The sequence below is a fragment of the Ochotona curzoniae genome, unplaced genomic scaffold (assembly GCF_017591425.1).
Source record: "Ochotona curzoniae isolate NIBS_2020 unplaced genomic scaffold, NIBS_Ocur_1.0 scaffold_4505, whole genome shotgun sequence".
In the NCBI taxonomy this organism is placed as follows: Eukaryota; Metazoa; Chordata; class Mammalia; order Lagomorpha; family Ochotonidae; genus Ochotona; species Ochotona curzoniae.
Window position 1 is genome coordinate 35,741,255 of NW_024467118.1, and position 12,425 is coordinate 35,753,679.

Here is a 12,425-nt window from a genome sequence, read left to right on the forward strand (position 1 = left end):
TGTGGTTGTTTGATATAGTTACTATTAGTGTGGGGGGGGGAGGGAAGATATTTTCATACACTCATCGAATTTCAAATATACAGTACATTTTTATTAACCATAATCAGTGTGTTATATATTAAGCCTATTACTTTTATAACCAAAAAAATGTGTTACTTTTATAGCTGAGAGTTTGTATGCTGTGGAAAATTCTCGACGGGGAGCATCCCATGATTTCCTCCCTCCGGCCCTACCCCTGGCAACCAACATGCTACTCTTACATGTATTCTCTTCTTTTGGAGTCCACAGAAGATTAGGCAGTCTGTGTCTTTCTGTGCCTGGTTAATTTCACTTTCCATAATGTCCTCTGGGTTCATGCCTATTGTTACAGATGGCAGCGTGTCCTTCTGTTGAAACTAAGTAACATCCCGTTGTGTGTGTCTGCATATGTTCACACATACACACATGCACACAACACAATTCCTTTATATATGGCTCTTTCTAAAGACACTCAGGTTGTTTTCATGTTTTGGCTACAGTGAATCAGTTTATATTTCAAAGAAACAGAGCCAAGAGAACCTAACTAATTTATATGCATAAAATCTCATCTCTGGTAGGCATGTTAATAATATGATAGGCATTATTTAATCTAATTCTGAAAAACATTCTATGAGAGAATATTTCTCTCTGTTTTCAGAAGAGATTAAATAATTCAGAACACCGGGCCCAGCGGCATGGCCTAGCGGCTTAAGTCCTCGCCTTGAACACGCCAGGATCCCATATGGGCGCCGATTCTAATCCTGGCAGCTCTACTTCCCATCCAGCTCCCTACTTGTGGCCTGGGAAAGCAGTCGAGGACAGCCCAAAGCTTTGGGACCCTGCACTTGTGTGGGATACCCGGAAGAAGTTCCTGAATCCCGGCTTCAGATCGGCATAGCATTGGCTGTTGCACTCACTTGGGGAGTGAATCAATGGATGGAAGATCTTCCTCCCTGTCTCTCCTCCTCTCTGTATATCTGACTTTCCAATAAATAAATGAATCTTTAAAAAAGTAATTCAGAATGCCAAGTATCATATTCAGATCTGTTTGAATCCAAAGCCTTTTGTGCTGATACCACAAACTACAGCCAATTGTTACACAAAAGATATTAATCTTGGGACGAGGGAGAAAACTTAATCCTACATAGGATGATGATGCAGAGATTGAAGCATTAAACATGGAATTTGAAAATATATATATATATATCTTCTTTCCAATAGTTTAGAAATAGGATGATCAAAATCTGGATGGGAACTGCAGGAATGAACTTTGAGGAGAAATATTGTTATGGACCAAATGAAGACAATTAAGGAAAAAAGAGGACAAATGCAATAATTCAGAAAAATGACAGCTCAAGGGGCACCTTGGAAGAGGGGTAACTATTGTTGGGACCAGGTCTGGTTTTTATCATATACATTTTAGTTGTCCTGGAATATGAATTTATCACTAGATAGTTTGTTTTTCTAGTAGAAAATGCTATTTTGTTTGAGTTTTATCAAAGGAAGAGAGAGTGAGAGAGATGGATGGAGGGAGAGATTCCATGACCACGTCCGTTCCCCAAGCAACTGTGTAACATCAAGAAACTGGGCTGTGGATGAAGCTTGATGTGACCAAAACCAGGATCCCTGAACTCACTCTGGGTCTCCCACATGGGTGGCAGGGACCCAAGTACTTGAGTCGTTACTTTCGTCACCACAGATGCACATAAGCACCAAGCTGCAATCAGGGACAAAGCTGGGACTGGAACCCCAACGGTCTGACATGAGACAGACACCCCTATACTGATACATGGACACTGGCCAGCACAAATGGTCTTAAAATCTACTGTTTTGACGTTGTAACAACACACTGTAGTAATACAGAAGAAAATATAGAAGTTATATTTAAGTATACCAGATCCTTTCTGCTATGCCAAGAATAAATGAAACTAGTATCTACCCATACTGCATTCTTGGGTTTTAGTCCTAAAATACCCAAATACTGTACTAGTAAACTGTTGTTTTACCCAGTGTACTTCTGCTTCAGCAGAAACATTCATTGAAACCCTTGGATCAGTTGAGAGCAAAAGCTGAAATGGAATAGTTCAGTTTGTGAGAACTGTATGTAATAACACCCAATTAGGACACTTCGCACAACATAACTTTACTGTTGGTGAGGAGAGCATGAGCGCTAAAGACACTTACTTGTTTTTTTTCAAATAGAGCACTGCGACTTTTCCATTGACTGTCATTTTATACTTTAATTCAGTTTCAAATTTTCCCTGCAAAAATGCACAAATATTTACTGGTGACTTAAAAACATGCAAACATTTATTTCGCTTTGTTTATTCACTTGGCTATGTTTATCACTTTAATGATTACCAAAAAATGTCTGCTTTTCTTTAGCACTAGCCAAATGTTTGTTTATTCCTGTTTTAACAGATTGAACAGCTTTGGCAACAACACTGGATATGTTATCTGACACTCCTATCCATGCCATTCCACGTGTATCGTTTGAGTGCTGGTTACATGAGAAATTAGAAATGCAACTCTATGCAAGAAAAAGTGTTCCCTGCTGTCAGAGTGCTCACAGCCTTAAGTCATAATCATGACAAATGTGTGTGATAAGACACCTAGTATTTTAAATGCAAGGAAGGCTTCCTTGAGGCTGCAACATTTCACAGAGATGGCAATTACCTGAGTGAAGTGGGAAGCTCAAGTTCATCTAAAAAAGAAAAGTTTATGTACATACATGAAAACCTCAATCATGTCTCATGGATGCTGGGTTTTTTTTCCAGAAAAAAAATATATTTATTCATTTTGAAAGTCAGAGGATGAGACAGAAAAGGAGATCTTTTATCTGTTTGTTGATTCACTAGATGTTAGCTGCCACACCTCAAACTGGGCCAGGTTACAGTCTCTCACATAGGTTTCAGTGGCCATTATCTTGGAGCTAGATGAGAAGTAGAGCAGCTGGGAAGTGAACTAGCACCCATGTGGGATGCTGATATTGCCAGCAGCAGCTTTACCCACTATGTACAGTGCCAGCCTTGATGATTCTTTATGTTGAGGACAATTTAAGACTCTGGAGGAAGGGCTGGCTTTGTGGTATAGCAGGTTAAGGCATGATCTGCAATGCTGGCATCACATGCGGATACTGGTTAGTGTCCCAGCTCCTGCACTTCCCATGCAGTTCTGTGTTGGTGTGCTTGGGAAAGTAACTGGAAATGGAGCCATTAGCTGGACCCCTGCTACCTGTGTGGGAGACCTGGCTAAGGCTCCTGGAATGCAGCCTGACCCAGCCCAGGCTACTGTGTCCACCTGGGGAGAGAACCAGCAACATGAAATTTTGTCCTGCTTCTCTGACTCTTCCTCTCTAGCTGTAACTTTTTCTTTTGGACAAATACATGTGTTGTTTCATTTTGTTTTTTAAAGAGTATGTGAAGCTGATAATATGAGTATCACAGTAGGAGTGGGGAAAATCATCAGGAATAAACGACAGTCTCAGACCTTTAGCAAAGAGAAATATCTCATATAAGCAATGTGGAAAAGGGGAATTGTTTCAAGTGCAGACTAAGAGGAGTCCATAGTTCTACTGACTTGAGAAATGGTTACTCTAGAGTGAGATTTACAAAGTATTTATGGGGTGCAGGGATTGCCTTCATTATATGGTAGTCAGGTGTGTTAACATTTTTGGATGTTTTGTTCATTGAATCTTTACAACCTTCATGTAGAAACCACAATAACTTGTAAGAACTTGCACCTTAAAGTCAGCATTATTATGAGAAAACGTGCTGGAGAGAAGATACACTTTTAATGGAAAAAATACATTAGTTTTGTGGCAAAAATATAATTCCTCTATCCATTCTTCAGATAAGTATGATATGAAAAAATTAGGTAATCTTGAAGGGCAAGACTGAAGTGTCAGACACACAGCAAAGGGGGCACAGATCTAAAAATGTGGAGGGTGAGGGAATCATGGAAAAGATAACTAGGGCTGAATTCTGAATGGTTATAGATAGATGTCAAAAGTCACATAAAACTGCCATACAAAATAGAACACATTAATTATATTTGAATTTCAAATAAACAGCAAATATTTTATATGCAAATCTTAATGTAACATTTAGGACATGCTTATACTAAAAACATATTTGCTCTTTACCTAAAATTCAAATATAACTGGGTATTCTTGGCTTCTCTTTGCAAAATGTGGCAACCCTTACATGGAAGATTATATAAGACTGGGAGAAAGCCTGGGGTTCAGTGAAGAAAGGAGATGAAATTCCACCAGCGGGGAAAGTCAAATGAATTATTTTGGAATATAGGAAGAAAAAAATGTGGGACATGAAGCCACAGTCAACCTTGAAAATTTATCATAGGAAGTAGAATATTGTGGGCTGCATAGGGTCACATTACAGCATTCTTGAGCAGGGCGTTGATACTTATTTCCTGATTCAAGTTTCATAGGCATTATTGCAAGTTTTCATCATGTACTGTAAGAATTCTCATTTTTATCTCTAAGAATTTAAAGGGATCGTTTTGTGCATCTAAATTTACAGAGAGACTTGGCGAAGCGAAGATATGAACATAAAGCTGCCCTCTGAATTAATTGTTGCCTCCCTGTGATGACAAGGTGATAGACCAGACAGCAAGGAAGAAAGAAATTGCATTGAATTTTTTTTTCAGGTACATAGGATAAAGTCTCATAAAAGATTAAAATATTTATCTGCAATCCTGGAGAGCTTATTTTATGTCGCAGATCACTAACTTGTTACATGAAGCTAAGAGTAGAACTCTGGGTAAAAGTGAAGTCTGAAGAAAAGGATAAAAAAATATATAACAGTATCACTTCAAAATGTAATAGTCACAAAGTCCACCTGATCCATTAAAATATAACCATATAGACATCTCACTTGCATCTCTCATTCCCCATTTTTAATGTATATCAAATCAAGATTCTTTGATAGATCAAAGCTGTACCTGTTGCTCTGGATCTTTGAGTTCCCTTTTATGGACTGGATGAAGTCTTACTGGATAAACCACTTCATACTTCTTTATCACAGGAAGTTCTTTTATAGCATTTACTGAGATGGGGGGAACGGGGGCAGGGGAAGAGGGAGAGAAAAGAACAGACTTAGCTATTCAAAAGAGAAGTTCTTGGCTAGTTGGTTATGATAATCCTTCTTTGCATTCCAAGTGATCAAAGCCACCAGCATGCTTTGAGTGATTAGTTGCAGTTATTCACATACTGATACTTTAAAAAAATCAATACAAACACAAATCAAAACCCTTCTCTTTCTCTTAAGTCTTGAACCTGTATTCTTTTTAGCAGAAACAACACTTTTTAAAAAAAAGATTTATTTACATGCAAGGCAGAGTTACACACAGCAGAAAAGGCAGTCACCAGCTCATTCCCAAATAACTGCAGTAGCTGCAACTAAGGCAGGGTGAAGCCTGGAGCCTAGAACCCCATCCAGGTACACCACATGGGTCCCAGGCGCTTGCACCATTTGCTGCTGCCTTCCCAGGTGCACCAGCGGAGAGCGCTTTCAGAAATTTAGCATCTGAGAATGGAAGCAGTGACCATTGACCTCCTGCACCACAACTGTGGCCCACAAAACCATCTCTTGAATTTCCCCATTTCAGTGGTATATAGCAATGGGCTGCCATATGAGGACATAGCAGTAGTTTATACATACACAAATATCATCATCATCATCAAGGCAGTAGCAAAATAACCTACTATGAAGCCAATCAGTCCCAAAAGAACTGCATAGAAGCACCATGTAAGCCAAAGTCCTCAAAATAAAATAATGCACGCCATCTCTGATTCTAACACATCATCTTAGATTTGCCAACAACAATGGCATATATCAAGACACCAAGTAACTATAAGAGCCTTTTTAAATTTTTAAAAATATTTCTTAAAGGATTTGAAAGGTGGAGTTGCAGAGAGAAAGGGAGAGAAGAGAGATTAAAAAAATTTTTTTTTAAATTTTCATTGGAAAATCAGACCCACAGAGAGAAGCAAAGACAGAAAGAAAGATCCTCCATCCACTGGCTCATCCTCCAGTTGGCTGCAACAGCTGAAGCTGAGCTAGCTGCTCAGAAGCCAGGAGCTTCCTCTAGGTCTCCTATGTAGGTACAGGTCCCAAGGCCTTGGTAGGGGAGAGAAAGAGCAGAGAGAGCAGGAGTGGGGGTGGGAGGGAGGGAAGGAGGGAGATTGCGAGGGAGGGAGGAAGAGATTAAAGAGAGAGAAGGAGAGAGAGGTGCAGAGGGAGAGAGATTGAAGAGAGAAGGAGAGAGTCTTCTGTGCAATTGTTGCACTCCTCAAATGATTCCAGCAGTGAAGGCTTAGCTGTTCACTGTCCAGCAGCAATGGACTCGGTGCACAGAACCGATAACAATACATGTGGACTACTGACTGATGGTCAATAGCCAAAATTTATAACAGCATCAGACTTTTAAAAGTAGGTTGTCAGGCCCGGCGCGGTGGCGCAAGTGGTTAAGGTCCTCGCCTTGCACGCCCGGGATCCCATATGGGCGCCGGTTCTAGTCCTGGCAGCTCCACTTCCCTTCCAGCTCCCTGCCTGTGGCCCGGGAGGGCAGTGGAGGACGGCCCAAAGCTTTGGGACCCTGCACCCGCGTGGGAGACCCAGAAGAGGTTCCTGGCTTCGGACTGGCATAGTATCAGCCGTTGCGCTCACTTGGGGAGTGAATCATCAGTGAATCATTGGACAGAAGATCTTCCTCTCTGTTTCTCCTCTCTGTGTATCCGCCTTTCCAATAAAAAAATAATAAAAATAAATCTTTTTTTTAAAAAAAGTAGGTTGTCATATAGGAATCAGAGGATGGTGTTCCAATCCATTTCCATTTCAACAGCAAGAGATAGCTCCCAGTACACAATCAGTTCCTCTAGCAAGTCCTTTATCTAAACCTGTAGACCAGGAAGTTTGCTGTCCATCTCTGTATCAACTGCTCCAGGCCTTCCAAAGGAGATTCAACTAGCCTTTTGCAAAAGATTCAAGATGTCTTCCCACCCTTAGCCATGCTGAAGCCAGCAGCCACAGGACATCAGGGGACCAGCAACTCAGTTCATCTGCCAGTGCTTTCCCAGGCTCATTAGCATGTTACTGGATTTGATATGGGGTGGCCAGGACACAAATGGACATCCATTTAGGATGTCAGTATTGCAGCTTGACCCGTTTTACCACACTACTTTGGCCTGCAAGAGGTTCTAATAGTACATTAAAGAATGGCTTGGCATTAGCAATGGAATAAACTTTTTTTTCTTTTTTTTTTTGCAAAATATAAAAACGAACATTAGAGAAGTACAACCACTGGCCTGGAAGCTTTCTTTTGGTAGTGGTTTGTTTAATTTTGAACCTGCAACCATCAGTTAGGTATGACTTCAGTAGGAACAAGAGCATAGGGCTAAAACTCTGTGTCAAAAATGGGGTGTTAAACTAATAAACAAAATAGCTTTCTTGCAGTTTAAGATTTATTCTGAAACAGTTTCAAAAATATTTAGGGCCTGGCGCGATAGTGTAATAGTTAAGGTCCTTGTCTTGAACGCACCAGGATCCCATATGGGTGCCGGTTCTAGTCCTGGCAGCTCCACTTCCCATCTAGCTCCCTGCTTGTAGCCTGGGAAGGCAGTTGAGGACGGCCCAAAGCTTTGGGACCCTACACCCATGTCGGAGACCCGGAAAGAAGTTCCTGGCTCCTCGCTTCAGATTGGCACAGCACCGGCCATTGCGGTCACTTGGGGAGTGAACCATTGGAGGAAAGATCTTCCTTTCTGTCTCTCTTCCTCTCTGTGTATCTGCCTTTCCAATAAAATAAATAAATCTTTAAAAAAATATTTAAAGGCATGGCCCTGGTACCAGAATACTTTAGTTTTTTTTTAATTTGGTTTATATTTTCTGTTTGAAAGGAGGGAGCATAGAAATTGGTCTTTAATTAATGTAGTTTATAATATTATGTGAATAAAGACTCCAGTATAACCACTTGGAAAAGGCCATGGTCAATTGAAGAGGTCAACATTACTAGTGTGATAAAATGCTCTTATTTGTCACACTTCAAATATGACATCACAGGTTTGCTGAGTTACTTATTTCCTGTTGTCACTGGATACCTGTTATTACCACTAACTTTGATAGCGGAAAATAATAAAAATTATAGGAATTTTTATAACAGAAGCTCAACAGTGTAAAGGAATATTAAGTTTGTCCTTTTACATTTAGTGTAACATTTCAAGTTATTTCGCAACAGTAAGATGTCAAGAGGTAAGAAAATTACTCTTGCCAGAAATTTAACTGATGATGCTGGCACAATTTCCTGCTGCCTGTTTTAATTCAGAGACAGGAAACAGGCACACCATAAGGCACCAACATGCTGCCCAGTGTCTTACAGTGTTTAATCAGCACAATTAATAAAGAACACATGAAAGTCCAGTTTCACCAACATTGAAGCCAGAGCAACTCTTTAAAATACTGCATTCCTGGTTTCCATCCATAACATCAGGAAACAATCAATGCTGCCTGTAGGTCACAAATAATAAGCCACCTAATTCTTTGCATAAAAGCAGAAAATGGTAATATACTATGCCTAGTTCAGAAAGAGTGTGAAGGAAAAGTGTGTTGGTCTAGCTAACACATTTCCTAATATGCACACTAATTTCCATGTTTCCGGCTTAGTGTCTGTATCTTAATGTTTCATGAAATCAGAAATTATTAACTGATTTTTAACACTGAACTCAAGATATGTAAACTAGTCGTCAAATTTACACACAGCTCACTGACAGCAAACACTTGCAAGTGGCAATCAGACAGAACCAAAGTTCACAGCAAAACGATTTAGTAAAAGGTACAACATCTGCATTGAAAATCCTCAGCCCATGCCCCCTTCCTTAGTCTGAATGGATGCCCAGCTCTTTCTATACCCTTCCAACAGGATGGATTATTTAAAGAGAACAGACACAGTTTCTGGTAGAGACCCCTACTGTCCTGAAGAAAAGATCTCTGAAATAATGAGACTTGACATATAGCAAATTTCCTGGCAATTATGGGGATATTGCAAGCCAATATTTTTTGGTTAGTTCATCCTCAAATTAAATGGAGATGATGCAGCCTTTTCCCAGCAGAAAAACATCGGGGCTAATTATCCTGAACACTGCAAAACAAATGCTGCTAACTGCTACCCAGGGATTATACAGATCCAAGGTGTAACACAATATGTTCTATTAATCTATTTTAATGCTTGCTTTTCCTCTCCTACAGAACTCATGTGAAATTGATTTAAGCAGCAAAAATGAACCAAGATAAAAAAAAATGTTAGTTTTGAATTGGATAGCTATTCTTTCATGTATCATTAGTTTTAGAAAATTTAAAAGCAAGATTAATATAACAAATTTATTTTGGTCTGTACTTCTAATTTGATATGTTTTGGGGGCCATTTTGGAGATTAGGACATTATTGGTACATACTACTGGAATTTTTACATGTATTTGAATTTGTCCAAAATGGTGTAAGGGAATATTTTTCCTAACTGAACACCCGACATTAAACATGGTGAAAGGTTTATACAATAACACTGACTTTCTGTATTATTCCAATTTTAGTGTATGTTCTGCCAAAGCCAGTATACTGACTGACTTTCTATGACTCTGCAACCTCTTAAAGTACCTTAATATTTTGGAACCAGTGTAATGCACCACAGGCATCCCCTATGGGTGCTGGTTCAGGTTCTAGCTACTCTACTCCCAGTCTTGCCGTCTGTCAACGTGCCTGGGAAAGCAGTCGCATATGGTCCAAGGACCTAGACCCCTGCATTCAGATGGGAGACCAGGAAGAAGCCCCTGGTTCCTGGCTATCCACTGGCTAAGAACCAGCCATTGTGGACCTTTGGGGAGTTAACCCTTAGAAGGAAGATCTCCCTATTTTTCTCTGTGTTTCTGCCTCTCTGTAACTGTGCCTTCCAAGTAATAAATTAAGCAAGCACTTGGTATTTTAAACTTCATTCAGTAAAACTGAGAAAAAAAACCTGATGAAGATATAAATCCTAATTTATTACCTAGGAAGATTAAATTGTACTCTGAGTGTTGGAGTCTGATGGGAAGGCAAGAAAGAGACTGTGAAAAGGCCTGTCCACTCTGGATTTTCTTCATGAGTACCACCAGCCTCTCCCATTTGTTGTTTTACTTCTTCCTACACAATAACCCATCACAGCCTTTTAAATATGTGTTCCTTTTCTTCTCCTAGAATGAAATCCCATAAGCCATTTTCACCAGGGGATTGTGAAGATCCTGACAAGCAGCTGGCCTTGTTTCGCATCATTATTTTACTTCAGTACACAAGAATTGGGTAGAAGTCACAGTCAGTGGAGCATATGTATATTTTTTTTGGATGACTAGGGGAAAGGACCAAAGAGGAAGAGGAGGGTGTTGGAAACTGCTTCGCTTCTTCCATTCTGATTAGAAAATAAGCCACATAAAAAAATGAGGGATAATAATAAGACTGATATTTCAGTGGCCAAGGAAATATCTGAAATTAGAAGGTAGGAGCTCAAAGGGGGAACAGTTTTCCATTCAGGACGGAAGATAAAGTAAGGCACAGCTCCCTTGATCTACCAGTTCTAGCACTTGTTTCCACACCGTGTGGGTGGAGTTATGCCACACTTCTAGATAACAATTCTGAGACATTGTGCCTCTTGGTGCCATACTGTGAATGTGTACTGCAGTGAAGCAGAAAAATAGATTTGGGGGGGGGACGTTGAGAGGGAGGTTAGGAATGGAGAACAACTTCACAGAGAAAGCTGTGCTATGTGCAGACCCCAGTAGACTCAGCTGATCCTTACTCTCCCGACAGAAACCTAGCATTCGTGAATCATCAGAGGGAAGATCTTCCTCTCTGTCTTTCCTCCTCTCTGTATATCTGACTTTGCAATACAAAATAAATCTTTAAAAAAAAAAGAGGAAGAAAACCAACATTGAGGCAGTTCTTACGCATCAGCCAGGAGTGGGGTCTCAAAATGTTGTTCCTACAATTTTGAGGAATATGTGAGAAAGGAACCCTCCCACTAAGATGGGCTCACAAAGTAGGAATTTTAAATCAATAATTGAAATAGCTACAATCAGCTCAATATTTAGAAATACTAGGAAGGAGGGATAGAAAAATCATTTTTAGTTACCAAGTATGGAATGGGTACAAGGGGGGAGGAAAATCGTTGTTAATTTGTGTTTATTCCCAGGTCAACACAGATATTTCAGACTCTGCTTTGCCAGGAAAAGGTACCCAAGGAATGTAGCTAATGTGCCGGCTGAAATCAACTCTTGTAATAGAAATACACTGAAGAAATATATTGCCCCATCTAATGTAACAAATCTAATTTTGACCATTTACCAGAAGTGAAGAGACATTCCAGATGTAATGGGAAGTAGTAGTATTCAACTCTTACATTCAACATTTGATATAAAAATAGAGGTGAATTATCAATTTAAGTGCAGTACTACTTTTTAAGTTTCACAGTGATTTATTAGTACAATATTGGTGAACTGTTTGATTAGTCACACCTGTTATCACCAGTACCTAAAGGACTGTGCAGAAAAATGTGCAATCCAAAGAAATGGGAGCCCACCTTGCTCCAGTAATAGTATGTTTCAAAAATTTACACGCGGTGCTATGCGATCAGATCTGTTGCCTCTTTGACATATTCTCTTGCCAGAGTGAATTTTAACCAAGTCATTTTTTGTCTCAAATATTATTATTTAGGTTATACCGCTTAACATCTTCCTTTTCATTTCTGTATATTCTCAAACAGCAAATCAAGACCTCTCATTTCCTTTCCTTCATTTTGTATTTGTGCCCCTGTTTTGCCCCCAAAACAACAGATCAGAAACCAGTCCAACTGGTTGGGAACATGGGTGGGAAAAACAGAACTAAATCCCGACTAGTACAAAATATCCCAGACAATGAAACTACCAGGAGAAGACACTAAGCCAGAAGCTCACTGCCTTGCTTAACCAACCCCGAAAGAGCCCCATGCCTACCTGATGCCACAGAGAGGGCGATGGTGAGTGTCAGCAGCAGCCCTGGCCCCATGCCGGTGCTTCCAGAAGCTCCTTGCATGCCCTTCTTCACTCTCAGACCTGTGCGGCTCATCTGCCCCTGTCTCCTCTCAAGTGAGACACAGTGAAACTCCCTGCTTCACTCTTGCCTGGGCTTCAGGAAGTGTTTACCAAAGGTGTTACTCAACCTGCAGGCTGTGGTCCTGCAGCAGTGGCACGGCAGGCGGAAATCCCAGCCACCTCCTGCCTCTCAGGTTTCTTTATCATAAACTGCTGGGATTTTTTTTTTTCTTTCCTTCTGTGTACTCCCTTACTCCAAAGTAGCAGTCCTCCACTATATGACTAAAGCTCAGTAAGT

The 12,425-nt window shown here is 40.2% G+C and overlaps 1 protein-coding gene across 1 annotated transcript in view; it reads right to left on the reverse strand.

Annotated features, from left to right (window-relative positions):
* ADAM28 (ADAM metallopeptidase domain 28) overlaps positions 1 to 12,101 on the reverse strand; it is a 44,709-nt gene extending 32,608 nt beyond the window's left edge. The window contains exons 1-4 of the mRNA XM_040965752.1: positions 12,050 to 12,101; positions 8,794 to 8,877; positions 4,981 to 5,084; positions 2,203 to 2,279 (exon numbers count right to left, since the gene is read on the reverse strand). Of these exons, the coding sequence (XP_040821686.1) occupies positions 2,203 to 2,279; positions 4,981 to 5,084; positions 8,794 to 8,877; positions 12,050 to 12,101 (317 nt within the window). The remainder of the gene's footprint in view (positions 1 to 2,202; positions 2,280 to 4,980; positions 5,085 to 8,793; positions 8,878 to 12,049) is intronic.
* Between the last annotated feature and the right edge of the window lie 324 nt (positions 12,102 to 12,425).